This window comes from Onychomys torridus, chromosome 8 (genome assembly GCF_903995425.1).
Source record: "Onychomys torridus chromosome 8, mOncTor1.1, whole genome shotgun sequence".
Classification (NCBI taxonomy): domain Eukaryota; kingdom Metazoa; phylum Chordata; class Mammalia; order Rodentia; family Cricetidae; genus Onychomys; species Onychomys torridus.
The window spans coordinates 25,194,654-25,219,689 of NC_050450.1; the positions used below are offsets into that span (position 1 = coordinate 25,194,654).

The 25,036-nt window shown below is 41.5% G+C and overlaps 1 protein-coding gene across 13 annotated transcripts in view; it reads right to left on the minus strand.

Moving 5' to 3' along the window:
- Tenm2 (teneurin transmembrane protein 2) overlaps positions 1 to 25,036 on the minus strand; it is a 1,224,381-nt gene that overhangs the window by 360,942 nt on the left and 838,403 nt on the right. For 11 of the 13 annotated variants that reach the window (XM_036195999.1, XM_036196006.1, XM_036196005.1 and 8 more), the window contains one exon: positions 12,562 to 12,771. The exons of the other annotated variants lie outside the window; for them this stretch is intronic. In XM_036195999.1, the coding sequence (XP_036051892.1) occupies positions 12,562 to 12,771 (210 nt within the window). The remainder of the gene's footprint in view (positions 1 to 12,561; positions 12,772 to 25,036) is intronic. 13 annotated transcript variants of the gene reach the window in all.

Consider the following 25,036-nt stretch of genomic DNA (forward strand, 5'->3'; position numbering starts at 1 on the left):
GGGAGAACAGGAAGGCCAGCTAGCAGACAGGGATGAACACGCTGCACAGGACTATACTGCTAAGCGTCGAATTGAATACTGTTGTGGGTTGAACTGTGTCCTCCACTCCCCCAAAATGTATGTACCTGTAAAGTGACCTTATTTGGATTTAGTGATTTGCTTGTAGTTACAATTAGTTTGGATTTGCTTGTAGATAATTCAATTGAATTCATTTTGGATTATCATTAATTACTCTTTTTTTTTCCAGTGTCTGGTATTCTTGTGAGGATAAAGAGATTCTGAGCCCCACAGACTTTCATGGGAGAAGGGGGAACATTCATGTGAAGATGGAGGGCTATTTTTCTCTTAAAAAGAGATGATGCATACACCCACAATCACAGATGGCCTTAGATCTAACCTCACAACAACTTGCAGTCCACAGGCCGTTGTGAGGATGTACCCCACGTTTGTTGGCCTCATTTTAAAGCTTTCTCAACAAGGATGTTACGCTTATTTCGTCCCATGAAAGGTACTAAGTGATACAAACAGACTGAAGAAGTGACCCCTGTCTTTAAGTGGTGACAATTTAAGGTTGACACAAGTGACTTATATGCACGAAACACCAAGAGAATATTACAAATTAGAATGTAATGAGGTGCTAAATTGAATGAGACAGACTGCACGACAGTTTCGCCACTCTGTAAAGGGGATGCTCCTCCTGGGCAGACATGGCTAGGGAAGCTTCACGCTTAGATGGAACTCAGTTAGTAACTGAACCCAATGGCAGCCAAGGAGTTGTCTCTCTTCTCAGGCCTGGGGTTTGGGATGGATTGGTGTGGAGAGTTAACATCCCAGCATCTTCACAGGGTTTCCAGTCCATAGTAGCAGACACCACATTCCAGGGAAGTGCCACAGCATCCAATCATGCAAGTTTGCGGCACCTGGTGTCAATTCAAACAAGCTGTCCCTAATCAGTACATATGTACTGAAAGGAAATAGATTGGAGGTGGTAAATGGTTCCAGATTTTGGGGTCCTCATATCATTGAGTATTTTTCATGCCCCATCTCTGTGCTTTCCTTTAAAATGTTTTCTTTCCATCAAAACAAGAAAAATATATGCAGCTTGAGGAATTGTGCAGTTCTACAGTATTTGGCTCAAAAATAGCAAGCTTTCTCCATCATCACTGGTTTCTCCCATCCCAGCAGCAACTGCATTTACCTTTTTTTAGCTGATTATTTTGGTATTTATCTCTAGTTCTATAAATAACATGTGCTGCTGCTATTTCTTGTGTTTTCATTTTTTAAAAATGCACTCCTTAGAAACCCCTCTCCACAGAAGGTGCAAAGCTGGGCGTTTTTCTCTGTCTGCCCACTCCACTCATGCCTCCCTCCCTTCCCCTGTGTTTTCCTGAGTCCATGCTCACAGCATTTGGCCACATTGGCCACATCGGGCTTGGATGTGATACTCAGGCACAAGCCATATAGGGAATGATGACAAGTTATTTAATTTTGAACATATGATTTGCATATAACTTTTTTTAAAAGCAGGGTGTGTGTGTGTATGTGTGTGTGTGTGTGTGTGTGTGTGTGTGTGTGTGTTGCATGCATGTGTGTGCTGGTGTACTCACCTAGTACACCTGTGTGGAGTAAGAGAAGGCTACTTGTTATCCCATTTGAGACAGGATCTCTCACTGAATCTATAGTTTGTATCTTGTTTGTTTTTGTAGGGTGGCTGACCAGCAAACCCTGGCCATCCTCCTGACTCTGAGGCCCCAGTGCTGGGGTTACTAGGCTATATGGCCATGCTTGAATGATGATGATTATGATGATTATTATTGTAAGTGCTGGGAATGCAAAGTCAAGTTCCAATGCGTAGTCAGTAAATGCTTTTATCCTCGGAGCCAACACCTCTAAAATCATCTTTACACCTGTTACTTAAATTTCCATATGCTAATTATCCTGGAGATTGATCTCTTTGGATCAGTTTCACGGCTTCCTTAATAAGAATGCACACATCCTTACGCAAGTCATATACCGCTTTTGAGCCACCAGTTTGCCATCTGTAAAGCAGGCATAATCCAAATTTACAGTATAATGGCGTCCATGTGCCCCAGCAAAGCACTATAAGGAGGGGACACATGTGGCCAACAAAATTCAGTCACTTATTCTAGTGAGGGAGAGGCACACAGTGAGGTGACTGGTGTCTGAATCAAAGTGTGAGGAAGGGCTCATGTGAGGTGATTTCCAGGTTCAAAGGAGCCGGTTCACTCTTGCATTTATGGTGTTAGTGAGTGGGGACCTTTAAGATGTGGGGACCTTTAAAATATGGGGCCTAGTAGGAGGCCTAAAGTCTGGCTCCTCCCCTATGCTTTGCAAAACTCACAAGCTCCAATTACTGTAGTGACATCTGCTTTTGAGATGATCCAGCAAGGGGCCCCGGCCGGAGTGGATGCTGATTATAGACTTCTGAAGTAGTGAACTACATGCACCTCTTTTCTGTACAAATAAGCTTCATATATTTTGATGTGGCAACAAAACCAGGCCAATAGAGACTGCTGACACCCACTTGCTTGCATATGGATGCTGTCATGAAGCATTCTTACTTTCATTTTATCACCTTATCTAGCTTTGCCAGTCACAGAGGGGCCTTGAGCAGTGTTGGTATTCAGTACTCAACAAACTAGCTGTGTTCAACAAACAAACAACACACCTTGACCTAACAGTGAATGCAGGCCAGTTCCCAACACCATCTAAGTCTCCTGACCAGTGACAGGCTGGTCCCTAAGACTCCTTTTGTCTTTCTCAAAGGTAAGGATTGTAGAGTCACCATTAAAAAGACCTTAGAACAATGGTCCCCTAGAATTAGCCCTTATAAGTGTTTGTTGTATGACACCAGAATCATGGCAATAAAGAAAAACTAAGTTGGGCTACAGCAAAATTAAAATCTTTGGCACTTCAAAGAACATCATCCACCAAACGAAAAGAAAACCTAGGGGATGGGTGAAAAGGTTTGCAACATGGATATGTGAAAAGCATCTGAGATCCAGAATATGAAAGTCAATAAGAACAAGATCAAACAGTCCAATTAAAAACTGAGCAAATGTCTTAAGTGAACTTTTGCATATTTTCACATTTATTTACTTATCGTGTGTGTGTGTGTGTGTGTGTGTGTGTGTGTGTGTGTGTGTGTGTGTGTGTGTGTGTGTGTGTGTGTGTGTGTGTGTAGCCATGCATTCCAAAGCACATGAGTGGAGGTCAGTGAATAACACACAGGAGCCAGTTCTCTCCCTCCACCCTGTGGGTCACTGGCATGAAAGTCAGGTTACTAGGCTTTGCCACAAGTGCCTCTACCTGCTGAGCAGTCTTCATGGCCTTTTAATAGTGATTTCACCAAAGAAGCCATACTAATGGCAAAACAGTCCAGGAAAGGATGTCTCACATCGCTAGTTACTAGGGACTGTAATCACAGATATAGTAGATGCCATTTCTCACCAACCAAGATGGCTACTACTGAGGATAAAAAAATCCAGAAACAAGTGTTTGGGATAGTAGGAAAACTAAAATCTTTTTGGGTTCCTGGTAGAATGAAAAATGATGTGGCCACCGTGAAAACAGTATGGCAGCTCATCAATAAATTTAAACGCATCACTACTATGTGAGTCTGTGATTCTACAAGTGAGAACCATCCCCAAAGGAGTTAAAGTTCAAGCAGGTCCAACAGCTGTGCTTTCTGCAAAACTAAAAGGGGGCCCCATCTGAGCGTCCATTGATGGACACGTGACTAACAAAGTGTGGCACATAGAGTATCCACAGTAGAAATTAATCATCTTAAAAGGAAGGGAATTCTGTCCCCTGCTACAACAAGGATGGAACCTGAAGGCATTACATTAAGTGAACTATCAGTCACCCATGAAAGAACAAACATAGCAAAATTCTATTTATATGAGGCCCCAGAGTGGCCAAACTCAGAGAAAGAAATATAATGATGGCTGCCAGGAGCTAAGGGAGGTTAATGGGTGTCAAACTCTATTTTCAATCTTTTATGTCAATTTAAATCCATGGCAACTGCTTTCAGATCCTGATAGAATCCCCAATATATCCTGAACTACAAATCCATTCCAGAAGAAATGCATACACTTCTGTTAAGGTGGAAGAAACTATCCTGGAGATAGAAGATAACACACAGGGTGAGCACAGAACTGTGTGCAAAGTATGGAAAAGATGACAGCATTCATGATAGGTGTATTTTACCATGGGTGAGTAATGTGTGTTGGAATTCATACTGGCTGTGTTTGCTGGCACCAGACCTGCACAAGATCAATCCAGCCAAAGCTCCAGCATGGATGGAGGAGGGCCTACTGAAGTCACACCTTAGTTAAGGAGCTGAGCTACTGGCAATTGAGGGCTACTGAGGGAAGGGAGTCAGTTTTCATTAGGAATGCCCAGTGGGTGCCCTATACCCACATACATACTGGCAGCACTAAATGGACTCAACAGATTTAAATCAGAGTATGTGAAATTAGAAGAGGAAAGTAGGCGCGGAGCTGATTTGGTCAAAACATGTTATATGCATCTTCGAAATTCTTAATACTTTCAAATAGCAAATTGTAGAAAATGTTCGTTTGTTTGGGGTGCAGCTCAAGAGTCAAAAAACTGTACAAGATCCTGGGTCAATCTTCACTACTACAAAGAAATATTTGTTAAATTAAAAAAAAAATCCCACACTATACTTTATATATGTGAGGCATGTTTTTGTATTCAATACTTATGTACAATTATTGAGCACCAACTGAACTTTAAAAACAGTTTGAAAAATAGATAATATCAAATCCAATCTCAGCAGGGCAGTGGTGGCACATGCCTGTAATTCCAGCACTCAAGAGGCAGAGGCAGGTGGATCTCTGTGAGTTCAAGGCCAGCCTGGTCTACAGAGCTAGTCCAGGACAGGCTCCAAAGCTACAGAGAAACCCTGTCTCGAAAAACCAAAGAACTAAAACCAAAACCAAAATCAAATCTAATCTTTGCTTCAGTTGATTTTTCAAAATCTTTTTTAAAAGATATTTAGGTTCATGAGGCTATCATTTAATGATTCATGTCAGCTTCAGAGACTGTAGACAATGCTGTTTTACAGATTACAAAAAAAAAAAAATAAAATAAATAAAAAAAATAAGGGGTACACTGCTCCATTTCATGGTACCAGCGAGTATTTGAACAACAGTTTGAATTCAAGCAGCGGAGTTCAGAGCCCACACTTTAAAATTATACACATCCTTAAATCTTGTTTAGCAGATGGGACTGTGGAACTCCCATTGGAAAATATACATGTGCTGTGACTTAAGAAAAGTGGAGACATTTTCAACAAAAGACTAAGCTGTATAGTAAAATGACTATTAACCATTATACAGGAGGTTGCACGTTGAATTAAATGTGGAATGTTAAAGGGAATTTGGGAAGGTTTGACATTCTGTTTAAAAGGGTTAGGGCAGGAAACTGTTAATGCACTGTATGCAGTTAGCAGTCTCTGCTTTGCTGGGACATCGGTTCTTATGTACCCAGAAGCTGCAGACAGAGAGGGAGAGGCAGAAGATACACAGTGCTGATCGACCCTGGGATTTGTGTCAATATCCAGATTATTTGCTGAGGAGAAGCAGTTCTCTGCTGCCTGTCACTTTCCCACTGTGCATCTCCAAAGGAATTACCTGTCCGTCTTCATTGTGTGCTCCTGGGCACTGTGGTGCAAAAGCATGGTCCCCACCCTAGCCAGGCCGGAAATTGGTGGACTGGCAAACTATTCATGCGCGCTTGTTTATATGCATTTTACAAGGAGGAAGAATGAAAAGAAGAGAAAGTCTGATCTCCACAACATTGCTGGGCAAGTTGGCAATGTCTCAGACCTGAGGGGTATATCCATTGTCAAATCTTGGCATGGGAGACTTTGTTCTGGAAGTGGGATAGGAGTCTTTAGAACCTGTTTTTTTTCCCTCTTATCGAGGTAATTGCCACCATTATTAGCTCTGTGTTACAAGACTTTAGTACTTCTCAACATATACAGGTAAAATGAAATGATTTGCCCTATACAACTTAGTATATCTCAGTTTTGGCATTGGAGAAGCCTACCCTACTAAGAGAGGGAGAAGATATGGGAGAAGGAGGAAGGAGGAGAGGGAGGGCTTGGAAGGGAGGGAGAAGGAGGAGAAGAGGGGGAGGGAGAAGAGGGGAAGAGAATGAGGGAGGGAAGGAAGAAGGAAGGGAGGAAGAGAGAGAGAGAGAGAGAGAGAGAGAGAGAGAGAGAGAGAGAGAGAAAGTTCTCAGCTCTGAGAAAGCTTGTGGTAGGTAGGTATAAAAAACTCACAAACAGAATGTTACATAAGAAGGAAGCTTGGAGATCTTTCAAGCCAAAAGCCAATGACAGGTAGGTAAACTGAGGCCAAGAAAGACTAAAAGATTTGACAAGTCTTACACATGCTGTGAGTCAGGGATAATACATATAGAAAGGTCAAGTTCTCTTTCTGAACCAAATTCTAGTCACCGAGGAAATAAGGTCAAAACAATCAACAAATGGGACTTCCAGACATTAATAACCTTCTGTGGAGCAAAGGTCGAAGTTACCTGAGTGAAAAAAAAAATGCCTAAGAATGGCTGAAAATCATTGCTAGCTGTGCATCTAACAGAGGATTAATATATATAGTATACAAAGAACACAAAAATCTAAATAGCAAGAAACTGAATAGATCCAGTCAACAGAAGGACTAATGAGATGGAGAGTTTGAAAACAACGGAACACAAATGGTCAATAAACACATGAAAAATGTTCATTCTTCCCTGCCATCAAAGAAATGAAAATTAAAACCACATTGAGAGGCCATTGGGCTCTGGTCAGAATGTCAGTCATCGAGGAAATAAACAACATCAAATGCTCACAAGGTTGTGGACAAAAGTGAATCCTTCTACACTCCTGGGGAGAATTTAAAGTAGTCCATCCTCTATGTAAATTAGTATGATGGTTTTCCAAAAGATTAGGCTAGATCTACTATATTACCCAGCGTTTCCACACCATGGTATTGATTCAAAGGACCCCAAGTTAACACATCACAGTGATATTTGCACATTACATTTCCTGCACTATTATTCACAGTAGTTAAACTATGGACAAGCCTAGATGTTCAAGAAGAGAGGAGAAGATATAGAAAGCATGGTATGTATACATATATACATACACATACATATATATTTAGCTATAAAGAAGAATGGAGTTTTCTGCTATTTGCAGAAAAGTGGATACAACCAGAAACAATCATATTAGGTGAAGTTTCAGAAAGACAAGTGTCCTATATCTTTCCTTTTTTGTGGTCCCTAGATGTTATACAGTCCTAGAAAATCACATATATATGGAAAAAATGAAGGTGGGATTATCTAGAGAACAAGAGGGAAAATTGGATGGAGTGGGGTGAGAAAAGGGGGTCAAGGAGAATGGGCATGGGATGAAGACAGGGAGGGAGCTGTGAGGAAAGCGCAGGAATAGGAGGGTCTGGAGGAACAAGAAAAAGGGAGGGTTGAGGAATATGGGGTGAGTTCAATGTAGAGCACATATCTTTAAAACTTAAAAAATATAGACAAAGTCAAGTTCTTCAACCTCTACGTTAGACCTTCCCCCTTATGTAGTTGCTCTTGAGATGATCAGCTATGCCTGATACAAGAAATTCAGGGTTTTTAGGGCTTCTGAACTAGAATAAGAATCTCTCTGGAAGAGTGTGGCATGAGTTGCAGAGGGTGTTTTGTGATGTACACCTGGTGCTTTCAGCTTTTATAAAACTGTAACCCCTGGCCTTTGACAGCAAGCTTCCACTCTCTGTCATACATCTCAATATGCCATGCACATGTTCTGAGGTTAACATCTGCCATGGGGCAGGCAGAGAAAGACTCTGTAGTTAGGAAGTTGTCTTGCAATTAGGGTTTAAGGTCTAGGCTCTTTATTTTCCCATGGACCAACATTGTTGTCCAAATTCCTTGTGCCACAGTGTTCTCATCTGTGAAAGGGCTGTGATGATATTTGTTGCTACATGGGATATGGTGGGGGTTAAATAAAAGTTCATAATGAAAAGTGCTCATGTGCTCAGAATAATAACTAGTACTGAGGGAGAAAGGGCTGTGAGCTCCCAGTCAAGAGAAGGAAAAAGAAGTCAAGAAGAGAGGTGGGATAAACAATCCCATCATCACATGCAGTGACTTTGGGAGAGGGAGGGGGAGGGGATAAAAGTCAAGACAGCTGGAGAGGGAAAAAAGGAGGAGAGAAGAAAACATAGTGCCTGAACAGAGTGCCATCCTTAAAGTACATCATAATTACTCCAAACTTCTCTGGAAATTCTAAATGAAATTCCATTTTCATGGGCCAAAAATCAAGAAAATTCACAGTACTTTAAATGAGACTTTCCATCTCCAAACTAAATTTACAAGGAGATGATATTTCATTCATCGTTGTTTTAAAGGTTTATTGTGTGTGTATGAGTGTTTTGCCTGTATATATATTCATGTTCTATGTGAGTTTCTGGTACCTCTGGAGGTCAGAAGAGCACATCACTTGAGTGTGCAGCCTTCTCACACATCCCCAACTCTCCCATAAATGAGATGGTCCTGGTAGGGTGCCATCCTTGTCATGAATGCATAGCATCATCAAGACAAATTTGTATACCAGCCATCAAGGTTTTGGACTGTGCTGTAACTGCAAAGTCTGCTAATTCCCATATCAACATTAAATGAGCAATAGTACTGCACATCTGTCCCCCATGAGATCTGCAGTTCACAAGGTCTGTGGGAGGAATGAAGGGTTGTCATGGATCAAGCCAAGTTCTGCCATTGGAATGTGCCATCTTTGAGCACCTCTAACATCACTCTTAACCTGAAAGTGCTATGGAGCTTAACTAGAGGGGGGTTATGGCACGTCTGGAGAGGAAACTGCATACATTTTGCAGGTACTGCTGAGACTCATCCAGTCATCTGTGATGTACACATGACCTTCTCTAAGGTAAATTTCTCTCTGGCTTCATAGTGAGAACTGTAGTGTTTCCTTAATCAGTTGCTTTGCTTCTCTCTCTTGTTTATTATGCACCTTATAATCTGTTTCTCTTTTTGCCTTGGCTACCAGGAAACTTAGTCTTGTTTCCTACTGTATTAAATAAAGGAATATAGATTTATACGTATGAACAAGCATAATGCTTTCCCCCCAAGACTTTTCTTGTACATTCTTGTGCCATCTAATTATAGTTTTAGAAGTTTTATAAATAACTGTTTTGTGGGAGGTTCAAGAGAAAGAAAGAAAATCAGAAAAGAAGAAAGTATAGAAAGAGACAGAGAAAAGAAAGTATGTTTTTTTTTTCTTTTTGATGCCATATACATAAGACAAACATTAAGATAGCTAGGTAAGAGCTTGGTAGAAGCAAATGTTTCAGGAGCTGGTTATATCAGTTCTGGAAACATCTCTCCAACTATACCTGTATATCTGCTTGATTGGCATAGATGGAGGGTTAGAGCAACTTGGCTGCAAAGGTGCTGAGAGTTTAGTACCATGCACTAAAGAATGCACTGTAGTCATAGAAAATAATGACAGTCGACATATAAAGATGAAACTTGCCCATTGTTTAAGGAGGTTTTTGTGTTGGGGAAAAACATTTTCGTTCCTGTATTTTATATCCAGTTTGTCTCTTCAGAATAGAGGTGTGCTGGGCAAGAAATGTGTGCTGTGACTTTCCTAATGACAGGCTTGGACAACATCAAATCAGTGAAACACTAAGAGGAGGGCAAGAAATAATGTTTTCCTGTTGTAGATGGGCTGAATATATTGGAAGCTATTTTAACTAAGGGGGAAAAACCCAATAAGGTCTGAACTGCTACATGATCTTAAGATTCCAGTGTCATTGCCAAGGGACCAACTTAAAAACATTCTGTGTAATTATCCAGCTAAACTTAACACACCCAAACACAGGGCCCCTATGCCGGTGCTGTGACAACCCCTGACAAATTCAGCCCCTTTCATCAAACTCAATTGAAATCACTCCAGCACCGCGCTGTACTCTGTATCTTTGGTGTCAAACTCCATTTTCAATCCTTTATGTCAAATTTAAATTCACGGCAACTGCATTCAGATCTTGATAGAAACCCCAATTTGCCCTGGACCCCTAATCCATTCCACTAGAAATATATACACATGCAAGTGTGTACACACATACCCCAGCTAGGCAAGCTCTCATTTTAGCCAAGCAGGAGTGAGGGAAACTGAGTCACTACCTGCTTGCTTTAGCTTTAGTGCGTCCTCCAGTAAGAGCCTGTTGAGAACAAGGCTGCTATTCAATCAGGTCCCCCCCCCCCCCCGTCCCCCCCGCTGCTGGAGAAAATATATGAGCATGGGCTCTTGCTTGGTATGAAAATGGACCTTCATATTTGTGTGACATTTTCTCCTCTTGGTGAAGCTAAAATCACTATCAGTTTTTTTAAATGAGCTGAACAAATTGGTGTAACTGATGAAAAATGAATAATTTTGGCTCTAAACACACAGATCTGTTCTGCCCACCCAAATGATGAGCTCTTGATTTCTATACAAAGCCAACAAAAATCTTCTATTGACAACCTACAATCTGATACAACATCCAAAAGGAAAGAAATCACCCTGTGTGCTATCACTAAGAAAACATTCTGGATGGCCCATAGATAAGAACTGACCTCGCTTATGGAAATCATCTTTGCTTGGGTATCTATACATGCATAAAAGGATGTTGTTTCTAAAAGCTCACTTTCTTTTTAATAATTGTCTGTTTTTCAAAAGCTATCAGCAGGTGCACCTCATTTTAAAAGCCTCTTGTCCTTCATAATACAATATTCATCACGATTACATAGTCTGAAATAAAAAGTAACAAAACACAAGTGAGGATAGTTCAATTAAATGCAACATAATCTCTGCCACAAAAAAAAGAAAAAAGAAAAGAAAAAATAGCACTGTATCTAAAATCACGTTCTGATGAAAGAAAAAAAGGGAATATATTTCCACATATTTTTAATTATATAGAATTTCCTCAAACATGATTTTTCATAATATATTCCATTAAGTTAACATCATATTTGAAGAAAGAGCATTTTCCGATTTCATTTTAAGCCTGATTTTGAGCAATTATGGTGTCATTGTTCCACGGTAGAAAGGTTGAATTCATTTACTGTGTGGTTATGTTAGTTATGATTGATGTCTCTTCTCCAAATGATAAACCAATCACCCCGATGATGTAATGTCATTTTAAGAGTGCCGTAATCACATTTCTCTCAAACTAGAAGCTCTGATGAGTTCTAATAAAGATTTATGGTAGATTAAAGGCCTTCATAATATCAACAATGGATTGCTCATTTGATGAGAGATTTGATTAGATAATTTAAAAAAAAAAAAGAATATGAGTTTGCTAAATATATCAGGCCTGGCTTTGAAGAAGGACATGGGCCATCACAAGTAGCAGTCTATTGGTACATTTGCTGAACGAATCATCCTAATATACTTAGGAGGTCTTCTGTAATTGGAGAGGTTGAGACCATGGGTGGCTTATATTCATGGATAGAGCCAAAGCAGTCTTTTCAGGGAGTATTCTTGACATGCAAATCTCTCTCTTGCTTATGATGAGCTGTGTCAATGAACATCAAGAGGGGCTACCTCAAAAGACAGTACCAAAGCTTTGGGTCAGGAGTAGCTAATTTGTACCCTCCCCCCCCCAGGCCATGGATACTGAATCCTTAGGCAACTGTGCCCTCTTCTGTATTCATTTGTTCAGGTGAATGTTGCACCAAGGGGTGAATCCAAAACAAGGCCTGCTTATTGATGTGCTTAGGTCTATTCTAGCTAAGCCTTAGGGAGTGGGAGTTGAGACACACAGTCCTCAAAAGTGGAGCAGCACCTTGTGGTCATTCCCTCTGTTCTGCGACTATGAAAACCCAAACAAGAACTCTGAATTTAGAAGCTGTGTTTATCCTCACAGTACCTCAAGATCAGCTCGTTAAATTCAGGTGAAGTGGCACAAGCGGAGGGTCATAGCGAGGTCGTACCCCAAACACTTCAGTCTTGGTACGACATTCAGCATTTCATGTCAAGGGAATACATTTTAATCGCAAAACCGTATAAAACAAGCAAGGAAGGGGAAGTCAGAAGCCACTGATAAAAGGAAAGGGAACTGAGAAGCACAGAAGCAGGGCACGTGAGGGTGTCCAGGGTCACTTGGCTATGAACAGAATCATAGTAATACAAAATTCAATATTCCAGTGTCTCCCCACACTTCACCTTTGAGCCTAGCATGCTCTCACATGTAGCCACAGGCAAATTTCTCCCATAGAAGGAGGCCCAGAGCCTGTTACAATCAGTAAAACCTCCCCAACAGCTGTGACCTTCAACAGATGCATCTTACAACTACCATGCCACAAAAACGACAAATGTGTTTCACCTTGATGCTCCCACACCACCATCTCCCAGACTTTGTTTCAGTAGATGTCATTTTGCTGGAGACTCACAAATGTCAACCACAAAACACCACACATTCAGACACCACAGAGTTTCCTTACCACTGCTGGAGGCTTGCTGGGGCCCTGAGCATGCTCTGAGCAGGTATGAATTGGGGGAGAATTCCTCATCAGGGTTGGTGTCCATGATCTGATGGGAGGTGTTGCTGTCTAGCAATGGCATCTGGCAGCTAACTGGTGGAGGATTATGGGAGCTAGGCAGCTGAGCAGATGGGAGGAGGCTAGACGAGGATGTAGGTGGAATGGGACGACCTGGGAAAGAGGACAGAGGGGTCAAAGGTCAACAATGAGTGTCATGAGAGCATCCTAAGAAAGTCACATTGAAACCAGCTGGCAATATAATTTTTTTTTTTTAAATGAAGTGTTCCAGATGAGCTTTTCAGAATGGTTTTGATGTTTCTTCACCAGCCCAAATGCATACCACTGGTAGTATGATACTTGATACTTTACTAAAATAATTCAAAAAGGGCATCCATTTGAATAAAATCAGTCTTCTAGAAATGTCTAGGTCTTTCTATCTCCTTTGCTATGATTCTAAGTACCCCTCATCTCTGCCTAAATCATTTCCTTGCTGGAATTTCGGCTCTTGAGAAATAGCCCACCAACTTTGCCATGACTCCATTTCTTCCCCACAGGAGTATGGTATTAAGATGGTATTTCATAGGTAGAAATCAGGTCATATCATCTTCACCCCACAGGAGTATGGTATTAAGATGGTATTTCATAGGTAGAAATCAGGTCATAACATCTTCACACCCTCCAATAGCTTTCCATTGTATGGGGGAAGAATTCTGAACTTCCCATCATACTAGGCATGCCTACCTTCTCTGGATGGTCTCCTTTACCCAGAGAGCACCCTTCCTATTCTCCACCTGGTTCTTTATTGTTCAGTCAATTGGGTACTCTTATTCCTCTTACTCGAAAGGCCAAGCCACTCCACATTTACATAGTTTTTCATTCCCACCTTAATGGACACTGCTTCTACCACCTGGCCAAAATTCTCAAGACTTCTTCAGTAAAGCTCTCCATGTTTGCCTGCTTGAAACAAGAAAGACTTTTTCTAGCTTATCTGTCCCTTTAAACATCCTCATAGACTCTATTATTACCTGTTACTTAGACTTGTGTCCCCAGTGAACAAATAAGGAGGCGTCACTAAATCAAATCCTTTAGCTTAGGGTAGAAGGTGAAAACAGGTGGAAAGGGCTCATATCTCCATGCCAGTGAGTTGATCATTCCCTGCATCATGTGACTTATTTGGACATCGTGACAGATTCCTATGTAGCAAAGCATGGCTGCTCCATGCCATAGGGAACAGTGGTCAGGCTGGTAGAGTCGGCAGTAACCTGGAGCTGCCCTTGGCTAGAGAAGGTCCCTTTCACATGGATGACTATTGGAACCTCTTCCTCCAAGGCAGCAGCCTTCTGACACTGACTTCTGAGTGATGACAACTGCTATGTGTTCATCACCAATGTGTCCTTGTATCCACGGTCATTGTAATCGGTGGCTGGCTTGTTTGCTCATAAGCGAACTAATGAAAATGAGCTAGGAGGGGCATCCCATCCAGCTGGAGTATGGAGGGAAGGGTAGGGTGTTTGGGAAACAAACGAGATTCCGACCAACAGTTCAATGCTGGGAAGTGTCTATGCCTGCAGAATTGTACTTCCCCAAAGAACTACACACAGAGAGGCATTTTCAGACATTCAGGTAGATACCAACACTTGTTGCTCCTTTCATGACTATGTGTCTTGATTTATTACTAAGTGCACTACACGGTGCCCTAGATGGATGGTTTGGGTTCAATAAATGCATGCACAGTTTGCTGAATCCTAAGGATTCCTCATCATCCGGCCCTCAGAGTTCACCTCAAGTGAGGTTTGGGTGATAAAACACAGGGTGGTGGAATGTACTAACTTAAGATACTATAGGGGCAGAGGAAGGAGATGCTACAAGGGCAGAGGAAGGAGGTGCTATAGGGGCAGAGGAAGGAAATGCCTGGTAGGGCTCAGGGGAGAAAAGGAAGTAAGGATTCCTGAAAGAGTGGATGCTTAAGCAAGTCTCTGAAGAAAACGCTCTCTGGGAGAGAATGGGCTGAACAGTAGCAATGAGGTGTCAAACCACGGTTAACATGATGCCCTTTGGAGGGACAGAGGTGACACACAGTGGAGGAGATAAGATACCTTTAAAGTATAAATGGTTTTTAGATTTTAAAATGTATATGTCTCTAAGTATGTTCCTACATGTATGTACACGTTCCCATGGAAGCCAGAAGAGGGTGTAAGATCTCCTGTAGGTGAAGATATGAACTGACTCATGTAGATGCTGGTAACCAAACTTGTGTCTTCTGGAAGAGCTGCTCCCAGTCACTGAGGCATCTCTCCAGCCCTAAAGTTCAAATCTTAAGTTTCTTGACCAATAATGACATAACTAAAATGATGATGACCCATTCCTGATATATCAACAGGTAAATGGAGTTTGATTTGAAGCACACAATACATTCATAGCTGTTGGGGAGCAATATAAGACAGGAGATTTTTGCCAGGTGCTCTGGACTGGGTGCTGTGGAGTTTTATCAGAATCAATGCTAGCATTCATCAATAACTCTCTCATAGATCTTCTAACAATAAAGCTGTAACTACCACGACTGTAACTGCTGTTGTTTATTGCATGCCATCTAGCTGCCGTTCACTGCACTGATCTGTTTACTTGCATCATCTCTGAACCCTCAAAACAACCTCGTTAGGTTAGAGTGACCACATGTTCCCATAGAATGTAAGACTAAAATATCCTCATTTTATAGACAAGGAAACGCAAGAAGAAGTCATGCTTAACAGTCAGTAAACTGTCAAGGGCAGGGCTTCAACTTGGGCTTGTCTTTCCCAAATCCACCCTGCATCTACTCCTGGTGCTTGCTCAAATAGCATGGTAATGTGGTAATCAAAATAATAATAATCATACTAGTAATCATAATAACAATAAATAGTAATGATGTTACATAAAAGGTAAGGTATTTATGCAAGAGAGATACTTTCAAGGTGCCTCCTCTCAATCCCAGGGCGTCTTCCAGATTTCAAATAGGGCACATCTTTGAATAACCACACATAGCAGCTACCGTCTGACAGAATTCAATGTTTTCACTGTCATTTTGTGTTGAAGTTTGCAACGACGTTACCCTCTACCTTTCTTCAAGGCTTCAGACTACAGATGAGTCCTGCCTAGGCCCTGTGAAGTCAGTGCTGATGTCCACTTAACAGTAGGGCTCGGGTAGCGAGAGATTCTTAAGTCACAATCAATAAGCTTTAGAGCGTGGGTTACTGAGGTAGATCTGAAACTGGATGGTGAAGAATAAGGATGGCTGGAAGCCAATTTAAAAAAGAAATTCCTTTGAGCGACTGAGGTGGAACTAAGGTGCAAATTTCTAGGAGTCTGGTAGGATAATTGTTGTGAAATCATTCTTTACATGAACTTCTGCGGATTCTGTCCAGCATGAACTCATTTCCCACGGTACAGACAGCAGAACTTTTTAATACACACAAATATGGACAAGTGAAGAAGAGTCACAGGACAGCGAAAGCTTTGGGGTGGCTTCGCGTACTGTGACTATGCATCATAGTATTGTGTGGCCCTTGTTAGCTCCCCACTTCTCTGAACTCTGATTGGTTTTGCCTTGGTAGCTTCTTCCATTCTTCGTGCTGGTACCTACCACTACTTGGGAAATTTCAGAATACCGAGATCTGCCCCGAGACAAAACAGTGTGCTGTGCCCTATTTGTTAGGTCATTTGCTACGTGTGCTCACTTAGGCTACATTTGCCTGTGACTATTCCCACTGACAGAGACCATCTGTGTAGATACGAACAGGTTCCAAAGTACAGGGGAGAAAACCGGAGCTTCCTTGGCTCCCTTTGTGGACTCTGCTTTCTTACAGAAAGCCTTAGTGTGGGTGGGCAGCTAACCAGGCAACAGCTCCAGCTGGAGTCCCAGGTCAAGTATGTCAGAAACTCCTCATTCCCAATGGGTTCTCCAGTTTCTTTGTGAATGAATACAAAGTCCTCAGCAAATGTACAGAAAAACCACACTGAACTGATTTGTTACAAAGTACAGAGGAACACGCAAGGGCAGTAATACATCATTTGTTGAGCTCCTATGATCTTACATAAGTGTGAGTGTGTAGGCACATGGGTTTTCCAGGATCCCCCATGTGAATCAAACTCTGATTATCTGCATGATTGGATTCTCTGTGACCTTAAAGCATATAAATTCAGTTTGCTAATGTATCTGTTTTCAGATGAGTAAGATTTTGTATTGTTTTCCACTCATAAACATTCCGTTTAGCCAGACCTGTAGCCAGACAAAGCAGTTTCATACAATGTCTGATAGATGGGTCGTGACTGCTGAAATGCCATGTGGAGAAGGATTCTGGTATGCCCTAGCTTCCAGTGGGAAGCTAGTGACATCATCAATTAGAAAACTCATAGACATGGATGAGGAGAGGGAGCAGATGTACAGGGCTTATTTGCCATCCATGCTCCAGGCTCTCACTCTTCACCCACTGCACTCATCCCTGAAAGCTTCATCATACACCATCTGTGGTGGAAGAATATTGCTCCAACTCCCATTGTGTCCATTACAGTGCCATGTTGCTGTGCACATAGATTCAGATCCAGACTTCGAGACTTCATTCAACAAGTTCAAAGGGCTACCGTTTCTTTTCATCCTCCCCAAACAATAAATAGTCACAGTGAAATTGCTGTTCTGCCCAGCCATTTTTAATATATTCACTAATTTATGACAGAGAGTGTGCTGGAGAACAATTCCCCAAATTCACTTAAAAACAACTGGTTCTTTTTCATTGGAAAGATTAATGGTGAACTGATATTAAAGTGTTCTGTGTAGGCAATACGTTATTGATTTATGTAGTGATGGGGTGTCAGGATATTTGGTGGAGCAGAGAGATATGCTTAAGACACAACAAAATTAAAAAAAAACCAAAAAACCAGCACCAGGAACAAAGGAATACAAATATAAATCTGATCAGCCGCTCTGATAACTACTTGTCATTTTGCTGTGACAGAATACGTAAGGAAAGCTGTGTAAGGAAGGAAGGCTTTATTTGTTCCCTTAGTTCAGAGGGAGGGAAAGTCTTGACAGCAGGAGCTGGAGACAGCAGGTCACAGTGTATCCACAGTTGGAGGCAAAGAGCAAGGACCCCATTATTCATAATGGGTAGGTCTTCCCATCTCAAGTACCTAAACAAAGCACACCTGGCTTGTCTCCAAGGTAATTCTAGAGCTTATGGGGTTGACAGTGGCATTAACTTCCAGACTCCTTACCTGTTCCACGTAGTAGGTGATCTTGCATTATGCTAAGAACCGAACTAAATAATTTATGTATACTTTCGCCTTTAACACTCATGGAACTTTCAAGATCTAATTACATTCTAATTTCTTTCCCATTCACAGGGAAGAGAAGCTGAGACCAAAGGTTGCCCCATTAGCAGCTGGAGAGCTATGGTTTGAACTCCAATCTTCTGACCTAAGCCTTGCATGGTTCATTGTACTATTGCCTATATCATATAAGGGTGGTAACCAAAAAGTGCCCAGTAGTGCTTTTCTGGAATGCACCACAGAATTCATCCCCAAGGGGGTAACTAACCATAAGCAGAAGCCAGGCTTTTTAAAACCTAAAAACACTCTGTGGCACCATAAGTTTAAGGACTTAATAAAAATAGTGTTCTTTCTTAAAGTTGAGTTCAAAAAGCCTGCTTTGACATAAGCAAAACAGCTAGCTAGAGTATTTAAACAACTTTCCTCAATGCTGGTTTCCAATCCCTGATACCCAATTTTAAGTTTCACTAGGCCATTCTTTTTCCACAGAAGGCTGAGGTTGAACCTGGGAGAGTGTGAGGCTCAAATGACTATAGACATCTTTCTACCAAGAGGGAGATGAAGTCAATGAATGATGAGCAGGGATGTGAAAAGTTGAAGAAAACTTACTGATTAATGTTGGTGGAACACCTGAATTCAGTCAAGCCTGAAGCACCCCTGCCTCTCAACTTTCCGTATATGAATACATTTATTCTCCATGCCAACCTTTTTTTGTTCCTCTTTTAACCGAACTTTGAGCCTGTCATTGGCACTCAGAAGAAAAATCAGCCTTCCTCAAACTGATCATCAAGCCCGAGTGGGAAAATGGCATGGCCAATGCCATGAAGCCACTTAGTGAAACTAGAAATAGATTCCAGGCATTCTGCCTTCAGAAAATTTTTTTTGCATGTTCTTTAGGCTGAGTCCCTTCCTGTTAAATAACAAGAAATGGAACATGGGGTCCCAGAGAAAGTATTTCTGGTGGGAAGTAACTACTGTGTTTATAAGAACATTGCAGGTGTCAAAGAGTGTGGCGGAGATGCAGCAGATGGCTGTCCACTTCTCCCCAATCAAGCACGTGGACAGCAGTTTTACTGGGCTCAGCACTGCAAGAAACTCAAGCCTGGAAGCACCTTCTCACTAGCATCAAGATTTACATCATCACCTTGATTGGCGGTACTCAATCTCTTTCCTCCATCTTAAATATTTGTTTAAAGAACAAAGGTAGCTGTGTTCTCCTGCCAATCACTATGCAGCCAGGCTGGCCTTGAACTCATGATTTTCTTCCCTTAGCCTCCCCAGTGCACAAATGACTTTAAGAACACAACCTCCACCACACCTGGCAGAAATTCTAATCATGATTGCAGAGTGCAAACATGATATCGGATGAGTGGAACATCTCAAAATGAAAATACAGATATAGATTTCATTACACACACACATATATATATATATATATATATATATATATATATATATATATATACATATATATTTAATTTTCTATCAATTTATCTTCCTGGTTACAAATATTTCCTACTAATGTCATGTTAGATCACTTCTCCTCTGGAGGAATGTTGCAGCTACACAGGTAATTCGATAATAATGTCTGAAGGTATTTGGTTACAGCAGCAGTGGCAGGGGATGGAGGCTTCTGGCATCTGGTAGGCAGACGTCGGGGAGGCTGCTAACCATCTTCCAGGTCTCAGGACAGTCCCTCATAAGAAGGAATGGTGCATCCTCACATACAGTGGTGCTGAGGCTGAGAAGCCCTGAAGTCAAATGCGTAGTACTTGGGATCAGAATACATATACTGCATCTGCTCTATTGTTTTTTTCAACTGGTAAGAACTGGGCAGATCTGTGGGGTGTGACTCAGGGTATGTAACATGCCTAACATGCACAAGCCCCAGTGTTGGATTCCCAAAACCAAAAAAGGGGTGACATATATTAGGAGTGAAATGTGTGATCCTATCAGTTCTTCCTTGCCCACATGTACACACCAAACAAATTTACATTATTGGTGGGAATCAAACATGGGAGCTCATGCATGTTTGGGAGAGGTAAAATTTGCCTGAAGTGAGTGAAATTAGCTACTAAAAGGAATATACCTTTCCTGGGAGCTGGGGGGGAATGTGTGTCATGAGAGAATTGCTTCCAATATGACAGGAGACTCAGAGAGAATGCTAGAACACAGTTCTAGGTGATGTGCCTTCACCCAAGTAATTTTCATTCTGACCTAGGTCTTCTCGGTGAGGTCTAACTGGGTTCGCTCTATTTTGTGTCACGCTGTGGAAAGTTCTGATTTTTACTGTGTGAGACCTAAATGCCTGTTTCACTCCCACTTTAATGAATATAACCAAAGCTCAGTTAAGCATTTCCTTGAAAACAAATTATGTTCAAATGATGGTCTGGCAAACCCTCCGGACGGCACACAAGCTATTGTACTTAAGTTATTGGAAGGGCAGCATGCCTTTGGAGCAGCCTCAGTTCAAGTGCCTTGCACAGGAGTGCCAGCATGAACTGCTTCGCAGCTGGGGCTGTGTGTATTTGGGTGTTGCCACTACATCTCACCAGGTTGTGTGTTTACACATCACACTTCCCAAGCAGCTCTTCACTTTAGGAGGTGTCAAATTCAGATCAGGTTATATAGATGGAGGTTAGAGTTCACTTGTGAAATATTTTCTGTAATTCCTTATGCCATGTCTTTCATATTCATGAGGTAAAATGCAATGAATCAGTGTAGCTTGCTCTTGTGAGGATACAAATCTTTCCTATAGGCATGGACAATACTTTTATTAACATGTTGTGGCTCTTGAAACACTTTCTTTTAAGTGAATTTTTGAAGATTGTGTGTGTGTGTGTGTGTGTGTATGTGTGTGTGTGTGTGTGTGTGTGTGTGTGTGTGTGTGTGTGTTGTGGTTGCATGTTGTGTGTAGGTGTCTGTGCAGGCCAGAAGAGGGCCTCAAATCTCCTGGTACTATAGCTACTGGCTGTTGTGAGCTTGCCCCATGTGCATGCTGGGAATTGAACTCAGATCTTCTGCCAAGAGCACCAAGTGTTCTTAATTGCTGAACCATCTTTTCTAGATCCTCAAATGCTTCCTGCTTGGAAAATCTATTTCCATCTTCATTAATATTGTTAGGATGAGGCAGAATTATTATTTGTTGATATGCAGTGCTGCTTGGTATAATTCTCTGTGGGGATGGGTGTGCTCCTTGTCTACTTATGCCCACTGAAAACTTCATGTGAGGCTAGCATAACTAGGCTTAGCATAACATAGACTCTAATTTAGTAGACTTTTAACTGACTTTATATATAAGTAATTCCTGAGGCCAATGGCTACCGTACTGAACAGCACAGTCTAGATAGCATGCTCTAGATTGGATCTTAAATGTCTACCAAAGGCCCATATGACAACCATTGGTCCTTGGTATGAAACTATTGTGAGGGGCTGGCTTGCTTAAAGGGTGGGGCCTTGTAGGAAGCTTTTGAGTCACTTGAGTTATGCCTGTGTAGGATACTGTGGTGTGGTACTCTGATCTGTTTCTGTGAGAGTTGAGCTCCATCATGGGCTCTAATCATGCAGTGCTGTTTCAGCACAGGCTCAAATAAGATAGGGCACCATAGGATAGACAGAAACTTTTAAAACTGTAAGACAAGGCAAACATTTTCTCTATAAGTTGATTGTTTCAGGTGTGTGTTGTAGTATCTGAAAAAAAATGTCTAACACATTATGATTCAGGATTTCCAGCTTCTGATGTCTCCCTTCTGTGTCCCCTCTGTACAAAAGCCAACATAGTTCTGGATGCACAAACTTGCTCGTGTCACACATCTTAATTTTCACAAGACTGCCCATTGCTTACACAGCACTGTTCTAATTCCTACTCACATTAACTAATGAATTGCATGTGTGTATACTGGGGGGCATGCGCCATGCCATGCCTATAGAAGTTGTATATGGAAATCAGAGGACAACCTTTAAAAGGTGGTTCTCTCCTTCTGTCATGTGGGTCCCAGGTTTTGAACTCAGGTCTTCAGGCTTGACAGACAGCATCTTTGCTCACTGAGCTATATTTCAGGCCTCCTTGTTCTAATTCTTGCATAGAACTCCTTTATTACTTATACCTTAACCACAGCAAAGCAGTGTATTACAGAACCTGTATATTTCCTCCCCTACCCCACTATTCATATAACATCTTCCCTTCTCAAATCAGTGATCTCACTATCCACCCCATCCACCCTAGAGACTCTGAACACGGACTACCTTCTTACAGGTGCGTTTTCATCATCGCACTCACTGGTATCTGAGACATTCTTCTATTATTGCTCTTGCAGCACACTAGCCTATGTATTTGTCTCCTGTCTGGTCTTTCATGACACCCTGAGTGGACAGAGACTGTGGATTATATATTCTATATCCTAGTGCCCAGCCTAAAGCTGTACATAATAAATCACACCACGATTGGTCAATTAAAACACTTTACTTCACAAAATCTTAACGGGTTTATATCAATGTCCTTGGTGTTAACTTCACTGTTGGGCACTGCAGCTATTTGTCTTTGGTTTTAGGGACTTCAAAAGAAGGTTGGTTATTACAGTAATGTAGGCATGTCAGTGACAGAGTTGGCTCCAATTTTAAATATGTGTTGCCTCTTCAAAACCAAGTGGCTTAGAGTATCAAGCCCCTGCTTCATGCAGGTGCTGTAGTCTCCTTCTAAGCAGACTGTCAGAAGGACATTCAGAAGACAGTGGACACACTGAGTGGTGTCCCTGCCCTGCCTAAACCAATTCGACACCATCACAGTCAAAGATAGTTAGGGGAAGAAAAGTTCTACAGAAAGATTTCAAAGTCCCTAAGTCCATGCTGAAAACTAATTTCCAAAGCATGCCAGCAAGCATCTTTCATGACACATCTTAATGCATCATTCATTTTAGTGTCATTGTCATGTGGGTCCAAATGACATGGGAAGGTGAAAGCAATGCTGCCACTTTCCAAGATCCATCAAGCTCTCCTGATACACAAGGCGTAAGTTCTCAGCTCTTTATACATATTCTTATATGGAATCTCACAAGAAACTTTCCTGGCAGGTAATAGCAGAAACTTTCCTGGCAGGTAATAGCTTCCCATTTTAAGGATGAGACAGCTGAGCAACATGCGGTTGATTCTAGGTGGACAGGGAGAAAAATTTGGACCCAGATGTTCAGGCTTCAGGGCTCGCACCATCCTTCAGAGGAAAGGAGGATGGAATTTAATGAATTCTTATTTAAAGACTGGTATGAAGTACCAATCGCTGGAATGATAATATAATTGTTATTGGAGCCACACTGAAGTTCAAATCTTGGTTTTTCTCAATGACCTACTGGGTGACTTTGGACAAGTCCCCTATCTTTTTTCCTGTGCTCAACTGTTGATAAACAAAATGTGTGTAAACATTCCTCACTAGTTATTATAAGGATTAACTGAGACATTTATGTGAACTTTCTGAAGTAAATGGTAAGTATTATTATCATGCAGAAAGGGAAGGAGATAGATGTAGTACTTCCCTTCCAGGACCCTTTGAGGATTAAATCATAACATATATGAAAGCACACTGCAAATGTTAAAGCGCTCTACAAATGGTAATGACTTTCACTCTCATTACCGGATGCGTCCCTTTTCCAAGGCTTTGTCTGTGTATAGCAAACAGTTCTCACCCGCATGTCTGTGTTTTGCTATGTGCTTTAGGGACAGCAAAGATAAAACGAGCTCTGGGCAGCAGATACATGAACTATTTCATCTCTTTGCTGCCAACATTCACACAGCCTGCCTATTCCTTGTTGGATGGTCCTTAATAAGATGGTAAAGATTAGATGCCTTGAGACTCTACCTACCAATACTCAGTCAAAAAAAAAATTTCTCCAAGACAGAGAAAGACTGGAATCTCAGCCCATCTCACAGCAGAAGAGACTAATATTTGTTCACAGTGCTTGAATATTGAGTACTGACACTGTGCTAGGAAATACATTTAGTATATTGCATGACTGGGAGTCTATATAATCCTTTCATCCCTACTATGTGGCAGGCACTATTATTAACCCTGTCTTATAGGAGTAAACTGAGGCTTGAAGAGATGTAGGGGTATGGAAAAAGTCACATAGTAAATAATGAGTAAAATGAAGGAGACAATGACTACATAGTGTCCTTCAGTGCTAGAGATGTAGAGAGAGAAGAGTCATGAATTCTATGCAGGCTAAGGTAGGATGTCTGTCTGGCTGGAAAGGTTAGCAGTACAGAGGTGTCTTAATGGTCTGCAGTGAATTCTTCTCTTAGCTTTAAATCCCATAATCTTTAAATATTATTCTGCTTAACTGACAAGCATAGAATGTGGGTTAGCTTCTGGGCCCCTAATCACCTTGACACAAACTAGGGAAACCCGTGAAGAAGGAATCTTGACTTAGAAAACGTCTCTATCAGATTGGCCAGTAGGAAAGTCTGTGAGAGTATTTTTTAAATTAATAATGGATATTGGAGGATTCAATCCAATTGCAGGTGGTCCTGGGTTGTTTAAGAGAGCAGGCTGAGCAAGCTAAGGGGAATACCACCAGCAAGCAGCACTCCTCCTTGCCCTTTGCTTCAGCTCCTGCCTTGAGTTTCTGTCCCATCTTCCCTTCATGATGGATTATGATCAGATCATGCAAGCTAAATAAACCTTTCCCTCTCCCATTTTAATTTTAGTCATGGTGTTTATCATTGTAATAGAGAGCAAACTCAATCCCATGGGACTCAATAATTAGGCCAGCCTTAAATGCGAGTTTTTATCCTAGCAGACACATATACCCTGAACTATATTTTTCTCACCTAAGCCTGGCTTAATTTTTTTCCAGAAACTCCAGAATGAGGCTTCAAATTTGTCTCCCTGTGTCTCTGTGGGGACCTTGATTCCAAAAGGCTCATTATAACATTCTCTGGGAATACTGTTTATCAATGCAGCAGCTTGGAGTCCCAAACATTTTTTAGAAGGCAACCTTAAAAGACAGGGGAAGCTGTAAGAGAGAAGAAGAGAAGGACCACCATGCTTGGAGGTAGATGGTCATACTCATTGTGAATCAGTGGCATGGTTACTCAGCCTCTAGCCTGGGTATGAAATAACCAATTTGTATCTGATCTCGCAGAC